Source organism: Sus scrofa, chromosome 14, assembly GCF_054392235.1.
Source record: "Sus scrofa isolate SSC_HxYL_T2T_F1_AM1 chromosome 14, Sscrofa_HxYL_maternal_Yorkshire_Landrace_v2.0, whole genome shotgun sequence".
In the NCBI taxonomy this organism is placed as follows: Eukaryota; Metazoa; Chordata; class Mammalia; order Artiodactyla; family Suidae; genus Sus; species Sus scrofa.
In genome coordinates this window covers 95,901,886-95,927,931 of record NC_139396.1, presented here as the reverse complement: position 1 = coordinate 95,927,931, position 26,046 = coordinate 95,901,886, and the positions used below count along the sequence as shown (strand labels likewise).

At 45.6% G+C, this 26,046-nt stretch overlaps 1 protein-coding gene across 14 annotated transcripts in view; it reads right to left on the bottom strand.

Moving 5' to 3' along the window:
• SGPL1 (sphingosine-1-phosphate lyase 1) overlaps window positions 1-26,046 on the bottom strand; it is an 83,431-nt gene that overhangs the window by 51,371 nt on the left and 6,014 nt on the right. For 2 of the 14 annotated variants that reach the window (XM_084997243.1, XM_005657411.4), the window contains exons 2-3: window positions 4,736-4,908; window positions 3,424-3,485 (exon numbers count right to left, since the gene is read on the bottom strand). Coding sequence is in view for 7 of the 14 variants with exons in the window: in XM_005657411.4 (XP_005657468.1) it covers window positions 3,424-3,450 (27 nt within the window). In the remaining 7 variants the exon portion in view is untranslated. Of the gene's footprint in view, window positions 1-3,423; window positions 3,486-4,070; window positions 4,195-4,286; window positions 4,473-4,735; window positions 4,909-26,046 lie in introns of those variants that run through there. The other 12 variants (XM_084997240.1, XM_005657409.4, XM_084997245.1 and 9 more) reach the window with 6 other exon arrangements.

Genomic DNA, 26,046 nt, shown 5'->3' with positions numbered 1-26,046 from the left:
CCAGTGACCATAACCACTGCAGCTGTATTCTTAAACCACTGCACCCCGGCAGGAACTCCAAGGTTGTTTTCTATTAACTGGGGTCCTTTCCAATTAAAGGGCCAAGAACATGTCTAATGCATCAGACTACACAAAGCAACTGTAGAGAAACATCTTGAACTCAGATCATGACAGTTTAGTGTCCTCACTGAAAACCCAACCTGGGTCATTGGTTCTCTACCATTTAGCCCAATACTCAAAGAAAGGACAATTTTTCCAAAGAAAGCGCCTCAAGTAACACATAGTGTCTTGAGAAAGTCATGATTCTCAAGGGCCAGTTGTTACCCATGTGAAATAATTCCTTACACCAATGAGCAAAGCAACACCAGATCTAGATTTTCAAATAAGGAAAACTACTGGTGACAGCTAGAAAAATGCTTCAAAACAAAACTGATTCCAAAGTTAATATTCTGAACAAAAGCACTCCCTGCTCAGACTGTTTAAGGGAACCCATAGGCCCGCGAAGCAATAAGCACATCTCTGAGCATGGAGGTATATGCTACTAACATACAGGAATCTTTTGCTGTTGTTGTCTTTTTTTTTTTTTTTTTTAAGGGCCGCACTCTTGGTACATGGAGATTCCCAGGCTAGGGGGTCACAATGGAGCTGTAGCTGCTGGCCTACACCACAGCCAGAGCAATGTCAGATCAGAGTCACATCTGCAACCTATACCACAGCTCACAGCAATGACAGATCCTTGACCCACTGAGCAAGGCCGGGGATCGAACCTGTGTCCTCACGGATAGTAGTCAGATTTGTTTCCGCAGAGCCACGACAGGAACTCTAACATATAGGAGTCTTAATTTGCACAGACATCTGATTTATAAGAGAGAAAACAGAAATTGCCAATTATTGCAAATCACTCTGCATTAACCCCCCTAAGGTGCTAATAATAAGTGGTTATCTCTGAGTAGTTAATTATTGGGGATCACTTCCTTTTGCTTCCAGTTCTTCTAACGTATTGCTCTTGTGATAAGAATTTTAAAATTAAGGGCGTTCCCATTGTGGCTAAGAACTCAATACAGTATCCATGAGGATCTGGGTTCGATCCCTGACCCCACTCTGTAGGTCAGGGATCTGGTGCTGCCATGAACTGTGGTGCAGGTCAAAACTGTGGCTCGGATCCAGAGTTGCCATATGGTGCAGTGCAGCCTTAAAAAAAAAAATTTATTTTATTTTTTTTTTGCTTTTTAGGGCCGCACCCATGGCAAATGGAAGTTCCCAAGCCAGGGGTCTAATCAGAGCTACAGCAACCTGCCACAACCACAGCAAGCCAGATCCAAGCCTCATCTGTGACCTATACCACAGCTGATGGCAACACCTGATCCCTGACCTACTACAGGGATCGAACCCGCATCCTCATGGATACTAGTCAGATTCGTTTCCTTTGCTCCACAATGGGGACTCCCCAATATTATAAAAATTATATTAAAATAAAATCACAAAAGGCTGGAGTTCCTGCTGTGGCACATTGGGATCTGCGGTGTTTCTGTAACGCCAGGACATGGGTTCAACTCCCAGACCAGCACAGAGGGTTAAAGGATCCAGATCCAGCCCCAGCACTGGCTTGGATCTGATCCCTGTCCGGGAACTCTTACACTACAGGGCACACAAAAAAAGGGGATTAAAAAAAAAAAAAAAAAACTACATACGGCTATTTATAATCTACTGACAATCCATGAAATTTGAGGCAAGAAAGAACTTTAGGTAAATTCTTCATCTGAATCTGTGGATAAACCAAATATTTCTCTGTCTCTAAAACCATCTTTGGAGTTCCCATCGTGATGCCACGGAAATGAATCTGACTAGGAACCATGAGGTTGCAGGTTCGATCCCTGGCCTTACTCAGTGGGTTAAGGATCGGCATTGCTGTGGCTGTGGTGCAGACCAGCAGCTGTAGCTCCGGTTGGATCCCTAGCCTGGGAACTTCCATATGCTGCAGGTGTGGCCCTAAAAAAAAATAAAAAATAAAAAATAAAAATAAAACCATCTTTGCTCCCCACCTCAAATCAGAACTGATCACAACTTAGTTGCCCTTTTAATTTCCCCCAAGGACCTTATGGCTTTTGACACTATAGGACATCAGCACTGGATATTAAAAAAAAAAAAAAAAAAAAAAACCCTATGGGTTTTTGTCAATTTCCCAGTAACAGCTACCAACTCTCTGGGACAATGAGATAAAGAGAGGGAAAGGGATTGTTTTTTTAAATCAATGTTTTTTCAACAAAGAGACATCAGACTCATATAAGTGATTTATTAAGAACTAACCCCACCGAAAGGAGTTCCCTGGTGGCTCAGTGGGTTAAAGATCTGTGGCACGGTTCAATCCCTGGCCTGAGAACTTCCACATGCCGCAGGTGCAGCCAAAACAAAAACAAAAACACAACCTAGGAGTTTGCATCGTGGCTCAGTGGTTAACGAATCCAACTAGGAACCATGAGGTTGCGGGTTCGATCCCTGGTCTTGCTCAGTGGGTTAAGGATCCAGCGTTGCCATGAGCTGTGGTATAGGTCACAGACGCGGCTCGGATCTGGCGTTGCTGTGGCTCTGGAGTAGGCCAGGTGGATACAGCTCCGATTCCTAGCCTGGAAACCTCCATATGCCGAGAGAGCGGACCAAGAAATGGCAAAAAAGACAAAACAAAAAAAAAAAACCCAAAAAACCCCCAAAACACAACCTAAACCTCTACATCGCTATTTGAATGCCACAGGCACTTCCCACAATTCTCACACTAACAAGCCTCTTTGAAAAAAATAAAAATCAATAAAGAGCCTCTATGGAATCATGAATGTCCCAAGAATAAAACGTCATTTTGGTAAACATTCATTTGGCAATTCTATTCTCTCTGCTCAGTGGAAAAACAGCACAGAAAGAGGAGAGGAAAAAACAGCCTCTACCAAGGCAGGCACACTCCTCAGCCCAGCAAAAGAAAGTAAATTCAAACTAGTTCAATTCAGCAGGCACTTATTAACCAACTTACTATATACAGAGCACGGCGACTGGTGCTTATACATCTCTAAACAAATAAGACACCTGCCCTCCGAGGAATCATAACTCTAGTCCCCAAGACAAACACTTAAAACTAATATTAGGCAGATTCACACAAAAGTTAATAGAAGTTTTAAAACTACTCGGGGAGCGAGTAAAATCAACTGTAAGAATTTTGAAAAAGATTCTTCGTATACATTAAACATATATATTCGTATATTTAGTTCAGTCATTTATCCATATCCATCATTAAACTCAAAATAAAAGATGGCAGAAATGCTCAGCTACCAAGAGCAAGCCTCAGAGATGAAATCTACACAGTCATACTCTGGACTAAAAATAAAACTTAAGCGACAAGTGCCTTATAAACAAGACGGTACTTGGAAAAGGACTCACCAACATGAGAAGGTCCGTACTCGGCATCTTCCTCTTCCAGCCCTCCTTTCGGTGCCTCCCCTCTGCAAAAGGGAACCAGGTTTGTTTACTTCTAAAGCTTTAAACTGTCCCGTCGGCCTGCCTAGATCTGCCAGAGCTGCAGAGAAATGGTTCTCTCCCAGCTTGGAGGGCTCAGATTTCACTCCCAGCTATCACACTCCACCTCCCCGGACCCCCAACCAGCGAATCAGAATCCTGCTGGCCCTAGGCTTCCCTCCCACAGCGGACCAAACGCAGCCCCATCCAGCCTCCCACAAAGCAATCCTCCCAGGTAGATTCCGGGGAAACGCCCAGCCCTCCCCAGACCAAGGCCCAGAGCCCCGAAGCCCTGCCCATTCAAACTAAACAGGCCGAGGACCGGACGCTACAGGCAGCCCAGTTCCAGGGTCCAGCCTCCACTGGACTCCCTTTAGAAACAGGCTGGCCACGTTCTGGGCTTCATCCTTCCCTCCCTACAACGCTTTCCTCACCTGTGAAGGATCAGCTAATCTGCCCGCCCCAAGACCACTCCTACCCCCCCCCCCCGGCGAGTGGAGTTTCAGACCGCGCTCCCTCCCGGCCCTGGCGCCCCCCCCCCAAACCCACCCACTCGCGAATCTTCCACTCACTCAGACCTCGGGTGGTCGGCACCCCCACCCTCCGCCCAAGCTCGCCCCGCATCTGCAAGCCCCTGGATCCGGCCGGCCCTTCCTCTTCTCATCGCCCTCGCAGCACTCTTCACCCATCCCCAACAGGACCCCCCCGCAGTCCCAACACTCCTCCCTTTTCCCGTCCGGGACCCGCCTCCCATTCAGTCCCAACTCGCCCCAGTCCCCATTCCGGACCCTTCTCCTAACTCTGGAGCCCTGGCGGCCCCGTCCACCTTCTCAGCCGGGAGCCAGCTTCCGCGCTCCTTCCCATAGACACTCACTCGCCGGTCCGGGTCCTCCTCACAATGAGACTGACTCGCCGAAGGATAGGCGCGGGCTCCCCCTGCAGCCTCCACCACCGCCGAGATTGGAGATCCGGCCGCCAGCGGCCCCGCCCCGCCCGGAAATGGCTCCTGCGGCGCTCGCCCCGTTCCCCAGGCCTGGCGTGCGCGGCCCCGCTGCCGGTGGCGCGCACGCCCCAACCTGGTCCCGGGAACCGCGGCTCCTCAGGGCCCCACGGCGCCTGCGCGCAGCCTGCTGCCCGGACTTGCGTGGCACCCCGGCCCTTTTGAGGTGAAACCCGGTGGCCCCAGGCCCCCGAGCTTTTTCAGTCTCCCTTTAAAAAAAAGAAAAACACAACTTACTGGCCACTGTTGGTCCCTTGGAGCCCTTGAGAGAGTCAGCCTGCAGAGCGCTGTACAAACTGATCCCTAACTACTCAATGTGGGTCTCTAGAGAGGCCTTTGGGATTTTAATGAGTGACTCAGAGGTTTGCTTCTTATCTATTTCCTGGAGATTCCATCGAGGTCAGCGATGCCTGAAGGAAAGCGATAGGACAGTTCCCTTAATGGAAGTCTTATCCCCATCCTCCTCTCCCCCCACAAAAAAGGAGAACAGAGATTATAGGTGTTGAGCAAAAATGCTAAAACTACTGCTTTATTTTCCTGAGCAATGTTGGGAATTATCTAATAATCATCAAGGGAAAGTGCCCACCAGGATCACAAAAGTCACCCTTCAGTTCCAGAAGAATAACTTTCAAGTCATTTTTCATGTCTTGCTCCTTGTCTTGACACTAATTCAGCAGACTTGGAAGGCAGTGTATTTGTGACTGATCAGCGATCTGCATATGGTATTTTTTTAACAGTTTAAATGACACATGGAATTTTGATTTCTTAATAGAAACAACACTAATGAGGATACCCAATTCCCTCCCCTTGCAAAATGTTGTCATGGCACTAATTTGGGGTGTCATCACTACCATCGTTATCTTCATCTACTGCTCTTAGGGTGAAATTCCTTGTTAACATATCTGCCCTTCTCTGCACAGCCCCTTAGCCCTTCCCAATTTCCCAGCTGAAAAGGTTAAGTCTCTGAGGAGTCAAGCAGGTTTTCTCTGGAATTCCTCACCCTCAACCTTCCATCAGAAGTCTCAGACATCTTTACTATCAGAGCTCCTGAATCAGGCATCCCATACCCTTAGCCCTCTTGCTGCTGCTCCCCAGCAGACACACATTCTCAGTGTCGAAGGGTCAGAAAACGTCCTTCTGCTTCATGCCAATGCCTACTATCAGGAGCAACTTTGGGATTCTAGGTATGTCCTCCCCATTCTCATGCTCTACCCCTTTGCTTTATATCATCTTCAGATTCTAGGATCTGCTCTCCCTAGTCTCCTACCATCCTTTATTTTTTAATTTTTTTTAATTTTTTTTTTCAGGGCAGCACGCGTGAAAGGTTCCCAGGCTAGGGGTCTAATCGGAGCTACAGCTGCCGGCCTTCGCCACAGCACTGCCAGATCCACGCTGCGTCTGCCATCTGCAGCACAGTTCACAGCAATGCCGGATCCTTAACCCACTGAGCAAGGCCAGGGATTGAACCCACAACCTCATGGCTCCTAGTCAGATTCGTTTCTGCTGCACCATGATGGGAACTCCTACAATTTTTTTTTATTATAGTTGATTTACTATGTTCTGTCAATTTCTGCTGTACAGCAAAGTGACCCAGTTGTACACATATGTACATTCTTTTCCTCACATTATCCTCCATCATGTTCCATTACAAGTGATTAGATAGAGTTCCCTGTGCTATACAGCAGGATCTCATTGCTTATCCACTCCAAATGCAATGGTTTGCATCTACTAACCCCAAACTCCCAGTCCATCCTACTCCCTCCCCCTCCCTTTAGGCAACCACAAGTCTGTCCTCCATGTCCATGAGTTTGTTTATTTTCTGTAGATAGGTTCATTTTGTGCCATATATTAGATTCCATATATAAGTGATATCATATGGTAATTGTCTTTCTCTTTCTGATTTACTTCACTTAGTATGAGGGTCTCTAGTTCCATCCATGTTGCTGCAAATGGCATTATTTTGTTCTTTTTTATGGCTCAGTAGTATTCCATTGTATATATGCCACATCTTCTTAATTCACTCATCTGTCATTGGACATTTAGATTGTTTCCTTGTCTTGGCTATTGTAAATGGTGCTGCAGTGAACATGTAGGAAAAGACAGCCTACAGAATGGAAGAAAATAGTTTCAAATGATGCAACTGACAAGGACCTAATCTCCAAAATATACAAACAACTCTTACAACTCAACAGCAAAACAAACAAACCAACTGAAAAATGGGCATAAGACCTGAAGAGACATTTCTTCAAAGAAGACATATGGATGGCCAACAGGCACATGAAGAAAAATGCCCAACATCACTAATTATCAGAGAAATGCAAATCAAAACTACAATGAGGTGCCACCTCACATTGGTCAGAATGCCCATCATTAGTCTACAAACAACAAATGCTGGCGAGGGTGTGGAGAAAAGAGAACCCTCCTACACTGTTGGTAGGAATGTAAATTGGTACAACCACTATGGAGAACAGTATGGAGGTACCTCAGAAAACTAAATATAGAACCATGTACCATATATGATCCAGCAATCCCACTCCTGGGCATATATCCAGACAAAACTTTCACTGGAAAAAATACCTGCACCCCTATGTTCATTGCAGCACTGTTCACAATAGCTATTATTTATTTATTTATTGCTTTTTTTTTTTTTTTTTTTAGGGCCACACCCTCGGCAAATGGAGATTCCCAGGCTAGGGGTCAAATCAGAGCTATAGCTGCCCACCTACACCACAGCCACATCAATGCCAGATCCGAGCCTCATCTGCGACCTACACCACAGCTCATGGCAACGTCGGATCCTCAACCCCCTGAGTGAAGCCTGGGATTGAACCTGCGTCCTCATGGACGCTAGTCAGATTCGTTTCCACTGAGCCACGACTCCCACAGCAGCCACCCTTTAATCTATAGTTTCTGTGCCAGCCGGCTGGAGGGTAAGGTCCAAGTCGGATTCCTCCTTACATCTCTTGTGGTAAAACTTCACTGTTCCTCACTCACACAGCAGGCAGTTTCTGTTCATTCTTCCCAGATGAATGAACCAATTCAACTATATTGTCTAATCTTTGTTATGGACTGAAAATTCTCCCCCACCCCAAATTCTTATGTTGAAACCCTTACCCCTCAATGTGATGGCGGGGCCTCTGGAAGGTAATTAGGTTTAGATGAGGTAATGAGGGTGGAGCCCCATTACAGGATTCAGGTCCTTACAAGAGAGACCAGGGAGAGCTTCCACCCCCTGCCCCCCTCTCCCTCTCTCTCCACCTACAAAGAAGAGGTCATGCAAGCACACAGTGACCTGGTGGCCATTTGCAAGCCAGGAAGAAGACCCTCACCAAAAACCAAATCTGCCAGCACCTTGCACTTGTATTTCCCAGTCTGCAGAACTGTGATACATAAATGTCTCTTGTTTAAGCCACATGGCCTATGGGATTCTGTTACAGCAGCCTGAGCTAAGATACTTCTGCAAGAACTATGCTAGGCACCTTTACAACCAAGGCCCTATATATGTCCTAACTTGCCCACATCAGGTGACTCTCATCTCCCAACTTATAAACAAGGACACTAAGGCCCAGAGAAGGTAAATGATCATTCCAAAGACACAGAAGAATGGGGTGGAGTTCAGATGGGAAGTGAAGGCTTCAGATTTTGAAAGAAGGACCTAAAATATGTTTGTTAATGAATTCGAATCAAAGAATGTTAGGGCTAGAGAGGCCATCAACTATTTGCAGCTCATTTCATAATGCACGCCTGAAGAAAGCAAGGCTGGGAAAGGAACAGGACTCCTGGTTGTTCCCAGCAGAGCTCCGGGGCCCTGTGTGGGGGTGGGTGGGGGAGATGAGCCCTCAGGCCCCTTTGCTCACAGGCCCTCTGACTGCAGCATAACATCAGGGATTACAAGAGAAGCATCAAGTAGAAAATGGCCAGAGATAAAAGATACACGAGGATTAAGAAAGAAAACTTCAGACCTAGAAATTATCATGCTAAGTGAAGTTAGACAGACACCAACATCATATGTTATCACTTAACATGTGGAATCTGAAAAAAGGACACAATGAACTTCTTTGTGGAACAGATACTGACTCACAGACTTTGAAAAATGTTTCCAGGAGTTCCCATCATGGCACAGCAGAAACGAATCCCACTAGGAGGAACCATGAGGTTGTGGGTTAGATCCCTGGCCTTGCTCAGTGGGTTAAGGATCCAGCGTTGCTGTGGCCATGGTGTAGGCTGGCACCTGTAGCTCCAATTAGACCCCTAGCCTGGGAACCTCTATATGCCAAGGATGCGGCCCTAAAAGACAAAAAAAAAAAAAAAAGAAAAATATTTCCCAATGAGACAGGTTGGGGGGTAGGGGGATGCACTGGGGATTTGGGATGGAAATGCAATAAAATTGGGTTGTGATGATCGTTGTACAGCTATAAATGTAATAAAATTTACTGAGTAATAAAAAACTTCAAAATAAAAAAAGTTTTTTTAAAAAAGAAAGAAAGCTTCAGCCTTCACAGGGGAATCCCAATGTACCCAAATGGAGCAAAGTCCCCACTGACTATCGCTCTTGCATGTCCTGGCTGCATTGGGTATTGGTGGGCCCTTGGGAGAGAGCAAGAGAGAAGAGAGCAAACAGGATATAAATAAAAGAGAGCATTACAGTTCAGAGAGAAGAGGAGTATGCAAAAGCAAGAGTGGTGGCTAAGGAGGGAACACACGTCCACCTTCTTCTCTGCTCCCCCCAGAGGCTCCCACACTTAGGGGCTTCAGAAGTTCTACACAGGGCAGGCCTCACAGGCTGGTGGAAGGCAGAGGCACCGTGCATGGGGCGGCCATGCTCACAGTGTGGTCTCCCAGTGAGCAGCCGTGGTGTCACCTGGGCGCTGAAATGCATGTTCCTGGAGCCCTCCCCCAGACCTGCTGAATCTCAATCTACACTTCAACAAGATGCCCAGGTGAGACGTATGAACAATAAAACTTGAGACGCCCATCCTCCAACACCCTGCCTGCGGAGAAAGCACAGTGTATTTTTTAATTAAGATTGTGTGTATGTTTGGGATGGTTTAAGGCAGTTGATGAGAAAAATGTTTGGAGGTGAAGAGGCAAAATAACACTCCCCAAATTGGCCTTTGGTGCCACGTGGTGGCTCTCAGGAGGACAAAAAGATTGGGAGGGGTCAGAAATGCCTATAGGGGGAGTTCCCATAATGGCTCAGTGGTTAATGAATCTGACTAGGAACCATGAGGTTGTGGGTTCGATCCCTGGCCTTGCTCAGTGGGTTAAGGATCTGGTGTTGCCGTGAGCTGTGATGTAGGTCACAGACGCAGCTCGGATCCCTCGTTGCTGTGGCTCTAGTGTAGGCTGGTGGCTACAGCTCCGGTGGCTATAGCCTGGGAACCTCCACATGCCGCGGGTGCGGCCCTAGAAAAGACGGAAAGACAAAGGAAAAAAAAAAAAGAAATGCCTATAGGGAACTAGGGAGGGACTGAAATAACTGCTGGTGACAGAGGGCTTGGGGTGGCAGGTGGCAGAGTGTGGAGGAAGAGGGCCTAGGATTTCTTTTTCCATGTGGCTTCTTTTAAAATAATTCATACCAGCAAATCTGGTTCTGCTTAAAATGGCAGCTAGCCACAGCCAAGGCAGTCACACCCCTGCCTCAGATATGAGCATACACTCCCCAGGCTAAAAAAGCAGGATCACGCTATCATGCCTCCATTCTTCGCTCTGACACTCCCCACCCAGTGGGGACCTTCTGTGAAAGCTCAGCTTGGGATAGAGCAGATCTTGGGGGGCGGGGGGCAATGCTGCTTTTGAACCACTCTTGGAAAGGAATGGCCCACGGGAAAGCCCCCTGCAGGACATCCTCTCACGGAGCCTAAAATGCCCTGCCCAAGGAGGGATAGAAAACCAGCCATCAGCAGCAGGCTGGGGTGGTTACAACAGAACTGGCCACCACTAGGGGAAGGGGCGCTAAGAGCCAGACAGACCAGGGAGGCATGTGCCCAGAGGTTGCCACATTAGGATGGATGAACAGCGAGGTGCAGTGGGTCACTGAGTTACATGTCCCAGACATTAATTCAGCCAAAAGTCAGAGTGGCCAGGCCTGATCCTGAGAAACGGGTTATTTCCCAAGGAAGCCCACCTTTCCTGAGGAAGCCCCCTGTTGCTCTCCAGCCTGCACAGTCATCACTCCCAGGGAAGCATCAAAGCCAGAGAGTGACTGCTTACGAAAACCAAATAAACACAAACGACCCTGGGCAGAGGAAAAGAGTGTTGATAACAGAACAGCTATGAAAGCAGACCAGCCTCTACCAGGAGATAACTGTGGCCTCGGGCCAGTGGGTTTAACTAAACCCGGGCTTCCTTGATTAAAAAACAAACGTTAATGGCATCTACCCTAAAACTATGTTGACAGGTGGAGAGATGCACCCAACACAGGGCCTAACCCATGGTACACGCTCAAGAGCTATTAGTCTAGACAACTCCACCATGACCAGGATGCATTCAGGAATCTTGGTGACTGGCTAAACCAAGCCCAGCCCTCTCACGCTGTCACTCCAAGTCTGGCTTCAGTCTCCATCAGGGCCTGATCCTGACAGTTGAATAATCCTTCTAGTGCCCCCTAGACCTTTTCAAGGCTTGTCCAAGAGCTACAGCTCCACTGTATTCCTGTAGGTTGTGTTGTTTGTAGAGAAGTCGCAAACAAGACCAAACACCCCGTTTATGGGACTTACAAAATATTTAAGTTATAAACAGGGGGGGAACCTGCTTATACATATAATTCTTTTGCAAAGCAATATAGTGTCCTAACTTTTTTTCTTTTTCTTTTTTTTGTCTTTTGTATTTTTAGGGCCACACCCACAGCATATGAAGGTTCCCAGGCTAGGGGTTGAATCAGAGCTACAGCTGCCGGCCTATACCACAGCCACAGCAATGCCAGATCTGAGCCACGTCTGCAACCCACACCACAGCTCACAGCAACTCCAGATCCTTAACCTGGGATCGAACCCGAAACCTCATGGTTCCTAGTTGGATTCATTTCCATGCGCCACGACAGAAACTCCTATAGTGTTCTAACTTTAAAAGTGAAAGCTGGGAGTTCCCATCGTGGCTCATTGGTTAATGAATCCGACTAGGAACCATGAGGTTGCAGGTTCGATCCCAGGTTAAGGATCTGGTGTTGCCGTAAGGTGTGGTGTAGGTCGAAGACGAGGTTCGGATTCTGAGTTGCTGTGGCTCTGGCGTATGCTGGTGGCTACAGCTGTGATTGGACCCCTGGCCTGGGAACCTCCATATGCCGTGGGTGCAGCCCTGGAAAAAGACCAAAAAAAAAAAAAAAAATAAAGTGAAAGCCGTCATAATAAAATTGTGCACAAAGTTAGCAGATGCATGAACTTACAGTGGATAAGCATGCATTTAAGACTATTTAACTAAATAGTAAATATTCAATTTTTTCCTTTTTCCTTTATATTTGCCATTTTGAAATAAAAGCTAAATTAGGATCTTTATCTAACTACATGCAGTTGTTGTGAACAGGAAAGCAACAAATGCAGACCAGTATAGAGGTGAGGCTATTACTTGGTGAGCAGCATTGCCATGAGTGATGGGATTTTCCAAAATAATAGATTTAAGAGTTGATAAAGTTCCAAACAAAATGAAGGATAACTTATGTGCAACTTCCAACCTGATAGATGGAGGAGTGTATAACCATGTTTCTATTTTTCTTTTTATGGCTGCACCCACAGCATATGGAGATTCCTGAGACAGAATCTGAGCCACAGCTGTGACATACACTACAGCTGCAGCAACACCGGATCCTTTAGCCCACTGTTCTAGGCTGGGGATCGAATCCATGCCTCCACAGTGACCTGAGCTGCTGCAGTCAGACTCTTAACCCACTGTGACACGTGGGGGAACTCCGAAGATGTTTTTAAAGAAATCCGCTTTTTCTTGTATGAAAATGAAATTCAGCTCTTGGCTCATGTGGCTATGAATTGGCTTTTCACCCGCATGATTATCCTTGCAGCATGTTAAAAGATGTGTAGACTCAAGACAATTCTCTATTGTGAGGGGCTGCCTTTGCAGCGTCTGTATTACAAGATATCTAGCATCCACCGCCATCACTCAAAGTCAGAACTACTCCCATCCTTGTAACAACCAAAACTTTCAAAATTTTTGGGATGTCCCCTAGGGAGCCAAACTGTCCCACTGAGACCTATTACTAAGGATTGATGAGAGGAATAGGCTCTAATAGAAGCCTCATTCTAATATCTACAGCTGAATACCTGTCAGGTTAAAAGGGACTCAAGCAGCATTCCAGCCCATCCATCCCACCTAACATTGCATGTCAGACTCTCCAAGGGGCCTCTACAAGTCTCCATGTCAGAGCTTTCCTCCAGACCTGGTGAAGGATGGGGAGGGCCCAGACATCGGTATTTTGAACACCCCTCAGATAAAAGTTGCTAAATTCTATCCATTCTCATCCATTTCTATGCCTTGGTCCCACAGCTCATGGAAAGTGAACTTGGAATTCCTGACATTCCAGCTCTAGATGCCCAGGCCCAGAAAATGCAATGAAGCTTGGAGGACAGCATGCTGGCTTTGAGACTCACGTGCTACATGGCTTGGGATGCACCATTCCCCACTACAAGTCTCAATTTTCTGAGCTCAAAATTGGATAGGGAGGAGAAGCTGCTTTCCAACACTGTCCGTCTAGAATGCTCTATGCCCACTTTGGGTTAAACTTTCCGGAAGCCTCTGTTTAAAAACTCCACGTTTCTGTGCTCAGGTTCCAGGAAGGGCCCTCGATCACACGCTTCTTTGGTTGGAGAGAGTGTCCAACCTGGTCCTGAGCTGATGATGAGTGATATGGCCAGAATGCCCTGGGAAGCCAGCCCACCCTCCCTCCCCCTCCCCCACAGTGTTGACACAGATGGCATTCGAAGCAGAGGCCCCCAAGGTTATAAAAGTCCTGTGTAAACAGAGGACCAAGGGGGTCAGTAGGAACCTTGGTCCATGGTCACTCCCTGCCTGGCCCTGCAGAACCGGTTTCCAGGGCTGAATCACCCAGAGGAGCGGGGCTTTTGACAGCTAGGTGGCACCTGTAGCCTGAGCTCAGGGTCAAGGCTGAAGGAGAGGGTGTCCAGCTCTGCACGCAGATGAAAAAGCTTTTAAGGCTTTAAAAATAGAATTGAAGAAATTTTCCCTAGTAGGTTTTTTGTTTTGTTTTGTTTAATTAAGGGCAGTTATTCTAGATGCTCCATGATTGGGGGAATGGACCTAGGCAGAGTGACCAAGGACAGCACGAGCTGAGAGCACAGGGTGATCTGGAGTTAACCAGGCAGAGAGATGCAGGAAGAGTGTCCCAGCTGAGGGAACTATATATGCCAAGGCCAGGATGGCAAGAGTAAGGGGGAGGGGAAGGGGAGGCTGGTGTACAGGTCAGTAGGGACAGATGTGTAGGGCAAATGCACATGCCTTCAGGGGCCCAAGCAGGAAACGTGAGAGTTACCATTTGGGAATGTAGGTCTCAGGATTATTCATTTATCCATGTAACTATTTAATGTTGGTTGCAATAGCCTGGGTGGGGGACCTATCACTGAGTAAAACAAAGATCCCTGCCCTTATGCAGTTTACAGTCTAGTGGAAGGAGAGAGACAAATAAATGGAATAAGTGAACTATATGGCAAGTTAGAAGGTGCCAAGAGCTATAGAAAAAGAAGCAAAAACCTAGCATGGGAAATAGAAATTGTTGGGCATAGAGTTGGCAGTCATGGGTACTGCTGTTTTATCTTTTGTCTTTTTTTGTTGTTGCTATTTCTTGGGCCGCTCCTGCGGCATATGGAGGTTCCCAGGCTAGGGGTCGAATCGGAGCTGTAGCCACCGGCCTACGCCAGACCCACAGCAACGCGGGATCCGAGCCGCGTCTGCAACCTACACCACAGCTCACGGCAACGCCGGATTGTTAACCCACTGAGCAAGGGCAGGGACCGAACCCGCAACCTCATGGTTCCTAGTCGGATTCGTTAACCACTGCGCCACGACGGGAACTCCGGTGCTGCTGTTTTAAATAGAACAGGAGAGTAGGCTCAACATCCCAATTTTCCAAAGAAAGTCAGAAGTGCAGTCTCTTTGGTAGAAATGTCTCAATTTTAAAATCATGATGTCCTAGGAGCCTGCCGGAGTAGGGGGTCATTGTCATTCTCCTCGCTAGGACTACTTTAGTTCCTTATGTTGAACAGTGGGAACAGTTTCAGCACCCCAAGGGACCAGAGCCCAGGAGAAGGGTTTGTCATTGCCCTGTGGAAGCACCTTCAGATGTCACCAACCAAGCCATGTGCAGAGAGCTCTTCCTTTCTTTTAGTTGCCCCAGCTCTTCAGATGTCCCATGGTCTTGGGGCAGACATGGAGCTGCCCACAGCCCCGCCCCTCTCCCCCCACCATTGCCCAAGCTCTGCTGGGAAGACCCGTGCTTTAGAGGGGAAAGATGACAGCCCTAGAGCAGAAAAATGCACAGTATGGACACCAATCATGTCTCCTGATCTCCTCTGGGCACTGGAGGCACATGCAACAGGCAATAGACTCTTTATCCTTAGTTAGCAAGAGGAAAGAGCAAGCCAGCATAATTTCTGGACAAAAAGAGCTCAAAAAGAGTGTAGGACCTTGACGTGTTCTTAGAATTTGCATAATATGTCTTGTGACCATGACATACTTGCTGAATCACCCCTATTTGTTTGGCTTTTTTTTTTTTTTAGGGTCACACCCTTGGCATATGGAAGTTCCCAGGCTAGGGGTCGAATCAGAGCTACAGCTGCCAGCCTACACCACAGCCACAGCAATGCCGGATCCAAGCCACATCTGCAACCTACAGCACAGCTCACAGCAACGCCAGATCCCTGGCCCACTGAGCGAGACCAGGAATCAAAACTGCATCCTCATCGATACTAATCAGACTTGTTTCCACTGCACCACAATGGGAACTCCCCCCCTCCCCAGTGTTTTGGGGTATTTTTGTCTTTTTGTCTTTTTAGGGCCATACCTCGACATATAGTTTTCCCAGGCTAGGGGTCCAATCAGGGTTACAGCTGCCGGACTACACCACAACCACAGCAACGCCAGATCTGAGCCACGTCTGCGACCTACACCACAGCTCACGGCAACACTGGATCCTTAACCCACTGAGCAAGGCCAGGGATCGAACCCACAACCTCGTGGTTCCTAGTCAGATTCGTTTCCACTGCGCTATGACAGGAACTCCATCCCACCTCCAATGTTAATTCCATCTTTCTCCTCCAAGGGAGAGAAAAAAATTGGAGATGAGTAGTGATTGTCAGGTGATCTAAAAGGTCGTAAAGAAGATCATGACCAAGAGACTGTCAGAACTTTGGGCAACTTATTCAGTTTTTTGAAGTTTTGTTTTTTCATCAAAATATACTACATGTACTGACCAGTCCATGAATCAAGCAATAGAGCTTGGTGAATATTCACAGAGTGAACATCAGTGCTCGGCACCCCTATTAAGAAATGGAATGTGGCCAATTCAATTGTTTTTAAATTAACGCACTAGAGGATGGGATACAGGTGGTATGTGTCCTGAGAACTCAGAGTGCTGTAGGATAAGGTATTTTTAACTTCATCGAAAGAGCAGCAAGCAGCCGTTGAGGTTGTTTTAATCAAGGAGCTGACTGTATCACATTTGTATTGTGAAACAATTCCTCCACATAATATAAAGGCTGGGAACAAATCCAAGTGGGCAAACTGGTTACAAGGCTGTTGCATTCATCTCAGCAAAGAGTGAAGCTACTTGGTCCTAGGCTAGAACAAGGCCATAAGCTCAGAAGATGGCAAAATGAGATAACAGAATAAAAAGAGCTTCCCAGAAGCACAGTCACACTGGTGCCCTGGCCAGCAGGCTCCCATGAGTGACTTCAGGCTAGTAGCCCCAGGGGAGAAGTCATATTCATTGCTCAAGACAAACTAACCCATATCTAGTGGGCTATACCTTGAACTTTTAGAGCCAGACTCGGGTATCTCCCCCTTAACACTAAGATTCTTTCTGGTCATTTTCCATGAAAAAAAAAGAGTTGGTTGGAGTTCCCACTGCGGCGCAACAGGATTGGCAGTGTCTCTGCAGCGCCAGGACACAGATTCACTTCCTGGTCCGGCACAGTGGGTTCAAGGATCCAGTGTAGCTACAGCTTCAGCGAGGTCACAACTGTAGCTCAGATCTGATCCCTGGCCGGGAAACTCCATGTGCCGCAGGGCAGCCAAAAAAGAAAGAGGAAAAAAAACAACAAAACATTGGTTGCAACAATAACTAAAAGAATGATTACATTCACGCTGATGTTATTTCTATCCACCCTAGCTTTGGGTGTTGAACTGTCTCCCCCAACCACTCCCGTGTTTTAGCCCTAACTCTCAGTACTTCGGAATGTGACATTCATTGGAAGTGGGGTCATTGAGGGTGTGATTTGATAAGGTCACCCTGAAGTAGGGTAGGCCCCTAAAACCAATATAACTGGTGTCCTTATACAAAGGGGAAATTTGGACACAGACACGCACACAGAGAGAACCCCGTGCGGAGACGAGGGTGATGTTTTACAAGTCAACACCAAAGACTGCCGGCAAACCACCAGGCTGGGGCAGAGGCACTGGCTGGATTCGTTCTCACAGCTCTCAGAAGGAACCGGCCCTGTCCACACCTGATTTCAGACTTTCAGTCTTCAGAACAGAGCGATGATAAACTTCTGCTGTTCAGACCCTGTTTATGGTCCCTGGTTACAGCAGTCCTAGCAGGCTAATACACCTAGAATCCCAAACTAGCCCCAAACCTCAGTGGGCTGACAAAGGAGGAATGGGAAGGGTAGGGTGACATGACCACTCCTAATAGACTCATGTCCCCTCTGAGTCTCGAAGTATCTGAGTAGTGGTTGGGGTGAGGGAGCCTCTAGAAGCCCTGGGGTCCACTGCCAGCTGGCTTCCAGCCTGGAACTGAAACTCATCCTTGTGGATCTGCTTGAGGGGACTACTACGCTCAGTTTGGGGGTGCAGACTGACACCTGCCACTCAGGGGCAGATGTTTCAGAGGGCTCCGCAAAGGAAAGCACTCACTCAGACATTTTTCAAATACCCATTCTTTTTTTTCTTTTTGCCTTTTTCTAGGGCTGCTCCCTCGGCATATGGAAGTTCCCAGGCTAGGGGTCCAATCAGAGCTACAGCTGCCAGCCTACGCCACAGCCACGCCAGATCTGAGCCGTGTCTGTGACCTATACCATAGCTCATGGCAACCTCAGATCCTTAAACCACTGAGCTAGGCCAGGGATCAAACCTGTGTCCTTATGGATACTAGTCAGATTCATTTCCGCTGAGCCACGATGGTAACTCCCAAACACGCATTCTTATGAATCACTTCTCATGTAATTCAAGTGTTCCACATGTTTAAACCATTTCCACCTGCTGCCCAGTCAAACATCTACCTCAGTACTCTCTAGTTACTGCATCGTCTTAGATTCAATTAAAAAAAAAAACCAAACCTCATTTCATTTGAATATTCTTACAAGTCTAATATACCTATCATTTCAGCCCTTTAAAGCAAGTTGTTTATAGCTATAGGCCTGCTTCTGACCCTGACTATATCCCTTCAGGGAAACATTGAAAAATTTCCATTTGGGAACAGAAGACCCCAAGGGGATTGCCAAATATTGTCTCAGGAAACAACCTCACAACCATAAAAACAAGCTAAAACCAAGGCACACTGGCAAAGAATCAATTCTAGAACATGCATGAACAAGGGTCAGTAGAGATTGCCTGAGCCATGCACCAGGCTATGTGGAAAGCACTTACCTAATAAGTCTTCCATAAACGGTGAACCATAACAACAATCCTCTCCCAGTAGATATACTGAGCTATTGGTGAATTAGATTATATCTAGACAGGATGAACTCCAAGGGAGGGTACCATAGGAAGCTCAGTTAACTGAATATTCTTGAACTTGGCCACAAGTCCCTTTATGATCAGCCCCTATCTCTCTTCACCTCCATCCCTCCCCTATTTCTTTTTCTTTTCTCTCCTTTTTTTTGGGGGGGGGTACTGCACCCGCTGCATATGGAAATTACCAGGCTAGGGGTCAAATTGGAGTTACAGCTGCCGACCTACACCACAGACACAGCAATGCAGGATCCGAGCCACATGTGCGACCTACACCACAGCTCTTGGCAATGCCAGATCCTTAACCCACTGAGTGAGGCCAGAGATTGAGCCCACATCCTCATGGATACTAGTCAGATTCATTTCTGCTGAGCCACAGTGGGAACTCTGATCTCTCCCATTTCTACCTCACCCTCAGATCTTGTAGCCCAGGCATAGTTACAGTGACCGTATAAGTAATCATCCAATCCAAGATACTTTTGAGACTGAGGACATATTAATAAGTTTTCAGGGACGACAAGCATAAATGGGACTGTGTTGTGCCGCCTGGGACTTCTGGTCTCCCTTGCCATTTGGAATTACTTAAAGTTCCCATAACATGCCACCAGCTCTTATGGCCCCAGATTTTTTTTTTTTTTTTTTTTTGCCTTTTTTGCCATTTCTTGGGCCGCATATGGAGATTCCCAAGCTAGGGGTCTAGTCGGAGCTATAGCCACCAGCCTACGTCACAGCCACAGCAACGCAGGATCCAAGTCACGTCTGCGACCTACACCACAGCTCACGGCAATGCTGGATCCTCAAGCCACTGAGCAAGGCCAGGGATTGAACCTGCAACCTCATGGTTCCTAGTCGGATTCGTCAACCACTGAGCCAGGACGGGAACTCCAGCCCCAGACTTTATATACGTGCTTATTTCTTCTTGGAACATCCTCTTCTTCCTGGTCCCCTGGGCACACATTCTATAGTCCACTCCTCTGTGGCATTCCCCAAGACTCAAAGATGGGCTTGGACTCTCCACTGTCCATATCACATTTTACCTTCATAAGGCTCCCCACAAGACCAGTAACCGCTTGAGAACAGGTATCATTTCTTTTCACCTCCATGCTCTCTAGCCTATACCACAATGTAGGTACTCAACCAATATGTGTCTAACCAATGATTTTGTGATTAGCTTGGAGAAGAGGGGGATGTGAAAACTAAGTTCAAATGTGTATAGGGTTGTAATCACAAAGAGGGCCTAGACATGATTTACGTGACCATAAGAATAAATCAAGAATACTCGGAGTTCCTGTAGTGGCGCAGTGGTTAACGAATCCGACTAGGAACCATGAGGTTGCAGGTTTGATCCCTGCCCTTGCTCAGTGGGTTGACAGTCCGGCGTTGCCGTGAGCTGTGATGTAGGTTGCAGACGCAGCTCGGATCCCGCATTGCTGTGGCTCTGGCGTAGGCTGGCAGCTACAGCTCTGATTTGACCCCAGCCTGGGAACCTCCATATGCCGCGGGAGCGGCTTAAGAAATAGCAAAAAGACAAAAAATAAATAAATAAATAAATAAATAAATAAATAAATAAATAATACTGACTGAGGAATTCCCTAGTGGCTCAGTGGGTTGGGGATCTGGTGTTTTCACTGCTGTGGTGCAGGTGTGATCCCTGACCCAGGAATTTCTGCATGCCACGGACACAGCCAAAAAAACCTAAAAAAAAAAAAAAAAAAAAGACTATTGACTGGAAGCTTCAAGGAGATATATTTCAGCTCAATATTAAGAACAACTTTCTAGCCAACAAGACTATGCAGAAAATGAATAGGCAACCTTGGGCCATAGAGAATTTCCTGCCACTGGAGCTGTTTTATTGACAAATACCAGAATACAGTGGATAGGAATATTGAGGCAAGGATTCAGGCATGTAGGGAGTGAACAGCCAGGATAACTACCTTAGACTCTGATTCACCTATTCATTCAATGAATATTTATTGGGCACCAGGCATTGCACCAGGAGTTTGATGAACGAGTACAAAACAAGCACACCCATATAAGCACCTTGTACAGCAAGGTGTTATGCTAGATGATGAACAAGGCAGATGTGGTCTCTAACCTCTTGGTTACAAACTCGCAGGAGAGATATGTGTAACTGTATGAATTATTGGGTATTAAAAGATAATGTGAGGGGAGCACTTGGGGTGCAAGGCAGAGAAGGGACATATAAGATGAAAAGAGATGAAGCCTGGGATCTTTTTTGGTTCCATGATCTTAGATCTTTCTGGAGAACTCAGGCTTATTCTGTCTTCTCTAAGGCTTGCTCCTTCAGCTGGGTAACCATGCTGAGAGCTGACTTAAAACTGTCTATACATGCCAACTCCAGAGCTGTGAGTCCTGCTCAGATGACAGGTTACCAGGTAACAGATCATCCAAGGGGAGACAGGTGGGGTGGATGAGCCATGTGGGGTCTTTAGTCACACCCCTTTCTTTCCTTCCCTCTTCTCTAAAGACCATCAGAAGGCTAGTTACACAGACTTCAGGACAATAGAGACACAGATGATCCCATGGTAGGTAAACCCCCAGAGACTGGCAGAGACTCAATTTTCAGAGCTGCCAACCCTCATCAAAGCACCCAATGATACTGGCCACAATCCAGAATTCCATATATGAAGAAGAAAAGACATGGCAGGTAAGATAAAGGGCATGTGATCACAGGATTTTTCTCCTAGACACTGATGGGAAAGAGCACCAAGGTAATACAGCAGCCATTCATGAAATGTTTGCTTGATTTTGGTAAACAATAAGAAAAAAATACCATGCATCAAGCCTTCCTTCACTATTGGCCAGGCACCATGCTGGGTGATTAGGTGTGCACTATCTTATTTAGGGATCAAACAACTCCATAAGGATAGCAGATTTTTTTTTTCCCTTCTCACTTATTTTTTAATTGTTATTTCCCCAATACAATTTTTTTTTCTACTGTACAGCATGGCGACCCAGTTACACAAACATGTACGCATTCTATTTTCTCACATTATCATGCTCCATCATAAGTGACTAGACATAGCTCCAGCGCTATGACAGCAGAATTTTTATCCTTATTTTACAAATGAGGAAACTGAGGCCTAAAAGGTGTCAAAACTTATCTAAGGTCACGTAGCTAGAGAATGGCAGGTTTGAATGTCATATGAGCCTGTGATTCTGGCCTCTGTTCTGAGGAATATTCATGGGGATAAATGAAAGCCTAACAAAGCAGAAAGTGTTTCTGAACTCCACAAGCAGGTGAGTAAACCTCAGCAGATTACCAATTTAGCAGGAGAGGAATCTAAAACCTGGAGTTCACAGCATAGGCAGGGTCAAAAGAAGATAAATGAAGTAGAAAAATATGTTTTAATTACTCATATTGCAAAAGATAATCTCTCTAATATATAAATCCATATATCCATACAAGAAGGGCTAGCAAAAAATAGAAAAATGGACAAAGCACATGAACAGAGATCACAGGAAACATGTACAAATAGTTCTTAAGCATGTAGAAAGATGCTCCACTCCCTTGATTAAAGAAGTGCAAATTAAAACTAAACTACAGTAGCATTTATCTCCTGTAAGCTTGAAAAATTTGTGGGATGTAACTATCATGGCCTTAAATGTATAATTTACTTGAAAAGAAGGAAATTGAAAGCCAGTGACTTAAGTATCCATGTTAAGAAATTACAAAAACACAAATTAAACCCCAGGAAAGTGGAGGAAAGAAAATAAGAGAATCAAAAAAACTACAAGTTGGTTCTTTGCAAAGAAACTCATAAAACCCTATGGTACTGATCAAGGAGGGAAAGAGAGAGAGATGGAGGGAGAAAGGGAGAGGGAAAGAGAGAGAGAACAAACGCAGTGCAATATCAGAAATGAAAAAGAAGATATTATAACACTATAGTTCCTAGAGACAATACAAAGACATAACCTATGCTATAAACTTGAAAATGTAGACGCTTTGGAAAAATTCCTAGAAAAGCACAATAGATGCCAATAGCAAAATGACAGAGATCTTAGAATCATCAGATTTATAAACATGAAGATTTTATAGCAGATATAAAATGCCTCAAGGAGCACACTTGAAATAAGTTGGGGGGGGGGGAATAGAAAGCCTTAGCAAAGAAATGGAAGCTTTAAAAACCAGACGGAAATTTTAGAACTGTAAAATACAATAACTGAACTAAATTCTCAGTGAATGGGCTCAACAGCATAATAGAAGTTAAAGAGGAAAGAATCAGTGAACTGGGAGATAGAAAAATAGAAATTACCAAGTCTGAAAAATAGAATCTAGGACCCCCACCCACCCAAAAAAACTGAACAGGGCCTCAGGCATCTGTGGGACCATAACGAAGGATCTAACATTTGTGCCATCAAACACCCAGAAAAACAGGAGAAAGAAAGAGTGCAGAAAAAGAACTTTACACAACAGAGTACCCACTATGGAGTAGTGGAAGTGAATCCAACTCACATCCATGAGGATGTAGGTTCAATCCCTGGCCTCACTCAGTGGGTTAAGGATCCCACACTGCCATGAGCTGTGGTGTAGGTCGAAGATGCAGTTTGGATCTCATGTTGCTGTGGCTGTGGCATAGGCTGTAGTTCTGATTTGACTCCTAACCTGGGAATTTCCATATGCCATAGGTTCGACCCTAAAAAACAAAAAAGAAAGGAACTCAAAAAAATAATGGCTGAAAATAAGCCAAATGTGGCAAGACACATAAACCTAGAGATTCAAGAAGCTGAGTAAACTAAACAGAATAAAGGCAAAGAAATCCATATACAGGAGTTCCCATTGTGGCACAGCAGAAACGATCTGACTAGGAACCATGAGGTGGCTGGTTTGATCCCTAGCCTCTCTCAGTGGGTTAAGGATTCGGCATTGCTGTGAGCTGTGGTGTAGGTTGCAGACGTGGCTCAGATCCCGTGTTGCTGTGGCGTAGGCCAGCGACTAAAGCTCTGATTAGACCCCTAGCCTGGGAACTTCCATATGCTGCAGGTTCGGCCCTGAAAAGCCAAAAAAAAAGAAAAAAAAAAGAAATCCACATAGAGACACATTATTATTAAACTTCTGAAAACTAAAGCAAAAAAAAAAAAAAACTTGATAGCAGCCAGAGAAAAACAACATCTTATTTATAAGGGAAAAACAAACAAATTGACAGCAGGTTTCTCATCAGAAAATCATGGAGATCAGAATAAAGTGGCACATTTTCAAGTGAGGGAAAAAAAAAAAAGAACTGTCAACCAAACTGTCAACCCAGAAATCTATACCTAAGTAAAAATATCCTGCAGGAATCCAGTGGAAATCAAGACACATTCTCACGAGTTGTTGTTGTGGCTCGTCGGAAACAAATCAGATTTGTATCCATGAGGACGCAGGTTCCATCCCTGGCCTCACTCAATGGGTTGGGGATCCGACACTGCTGTGAGCTATGGTGTAGGTCGAAGCTGTGGCCTGGATCCTGCATTGCTGTAACTGTGGCATAGGCTGGCAGCTGCAGCTCCAATTCGACCCCTAGTCTGGGAATTTCCACGTGCCGCACATGCAGCCCTAAAAAGCCAAAAAAAAAAAAAAAAAAGACACATTCTCAGATGAAGGAAAACTAAGATGTTCTGTCACCAGCAGACACGCCCTAAAATGGCTAAAGGATGTTCCCTAAAACAGAAAGGCAACAATAAGGAACACTGAGAAGGAAGAAAGATCACCGTAAAAAAAAAAAAAATGTGAGTAAATAAACTTTCCTTCTCATGAGTTTTCTCAATAATGTTTGACAGTTGAAGGAAAAATTATAACACTGCCTTATATGCTTCTAAATGTATGTAGAGGAAATATTTAAGACAATTATGTACAGATTGGGGAATACTGCCAATAACTATATAGTATGTTTACCATCACTAGACTTACCGTGGTAATGATTCTGAAGTGTTTAGAAATAGTTGTGTAACAGGCACTAACCCAGTATTATGGGTCAAGTACACTTCAAAAACAAACACGGAGGAGTTCCCGTCGTGGCGCAGTGGTTAACGAATCTGACTAGGAACCATGAGGTTGCGGGTTCGATACCTGCCCCTGCTCAGTGGGTTAACGATCCGGCGTTGCCGTGAGCTGTGGTGTAGGTCGCAGACGCGGCTCGGATCCCTCGTTGCCGTGGCTCTGGCGTAGGCTGGCAGCTACAGCTCCGATTCAACCCCTAGCCTGGGAACCTCCATATGCCGCAGGAGCGGCCCAAGAGATGGCAAAAAGACCAAAAAATAAATAAATAAATAAAAATAAAGGCATTAGTTTAAAAAAAAAAAAAACAAACACGGAGAAAAAGAGATCAGACTTGTGCTTGGGTGTGGGGGCAGGATGGGGGAAAGAAAGCAGTCAAAAGGTACAAACTTCCAATTAGAAGACACACAAGTACTATGGATACAACGTACAACATGATAAATATAATTAACACTGCTGTATGTTATCTACAAAAATTGTTAAGAGTGTAAATCTTAAGTGTTTTCATCCCAAGGAGAACATTTTTGTCTATTTCTTTAACTTTGCATCTATACGCGATGATAGATGTTATTGTGATAATCATTTCCGAAGTCCAATCATTGTGCTGTACACCTTAAATTTATATAATGCTGTATGTCAATTACACCTCAATGAAACTGGAAGGGAAACAAACCAGTTAAAAAAGGACTAAAATGCCAGCCAAGTTTTTGTAGATATAGATAAGATTACTCTAAAATTTATGCGGAAAGGCAAAGGAACTAGAAAAGCGAAGACTATCTTAAAAGAGAAAGCTGAAAATCTACTATCTTGTGGTTTATAATAAGAAACATACATGTAGTCTTCACCCTCAATCCTAGCTTCTAAAAATCGTGGAATTTCTAAGTGCTAAGAGAGATAAAAGTGTCTTTTGATGTTCATAACTGAGCCTTTCAATCACACACCTGAGTTTATGCTAATAATATAACTTTTGGGAGTTCCTGACGTGGCTCAGGGGAAACAAGTCTGACGAGCATGTATGAGGACTCAGGTTGGATCCCTGGCCTCGCTCAGTGGGTGAAGGATCCGGCATTGGCATGAGCTGTGGTGTAAGTTGCAGATGCACCTTGGATCCTGCGTGGCTGTGGTTGTGGTGTAGGCTGGCAGCTACGGCTCCAGTTCGACCCTTAGCCTAGGAACCTCCATGTGCAGCAGGTTCAGTCCTAAAAAGACCAAAAAAAAAAAAAAGGAATTTTGTTTGCTGGGGAATCATTCAATACTACCTGATGACCTGGGATTGTGGTTGGACTCAATCACAAATGGCCAATGATTTAATCAATTGTGTCTACCTAATGAAGTCTCCGTTAAAACCCAAAAGGATGGGGTTGGGAGAGCTTCCAGGATGGTGAGCATGTCCACCTGTTGGACACACCCCAGTTCCACAGGGACAGACTCTCCTGCACTCGGAGGATCTTGCTCTAGGAACTCTGGCTGTTCCTCTGTATCCTTTATAAAATCCTTTATAATAAAGTGGCAAACATAGGTACTTACCTGAGCTTTGTAAGCCATTCTAGCAAACTTTCAAACCCAAGGAGGGGATCATGAGAGCCCCAGTTTAACACTGGTCAATCAGAAATACAGAGGACTACCTGGACATGTGATG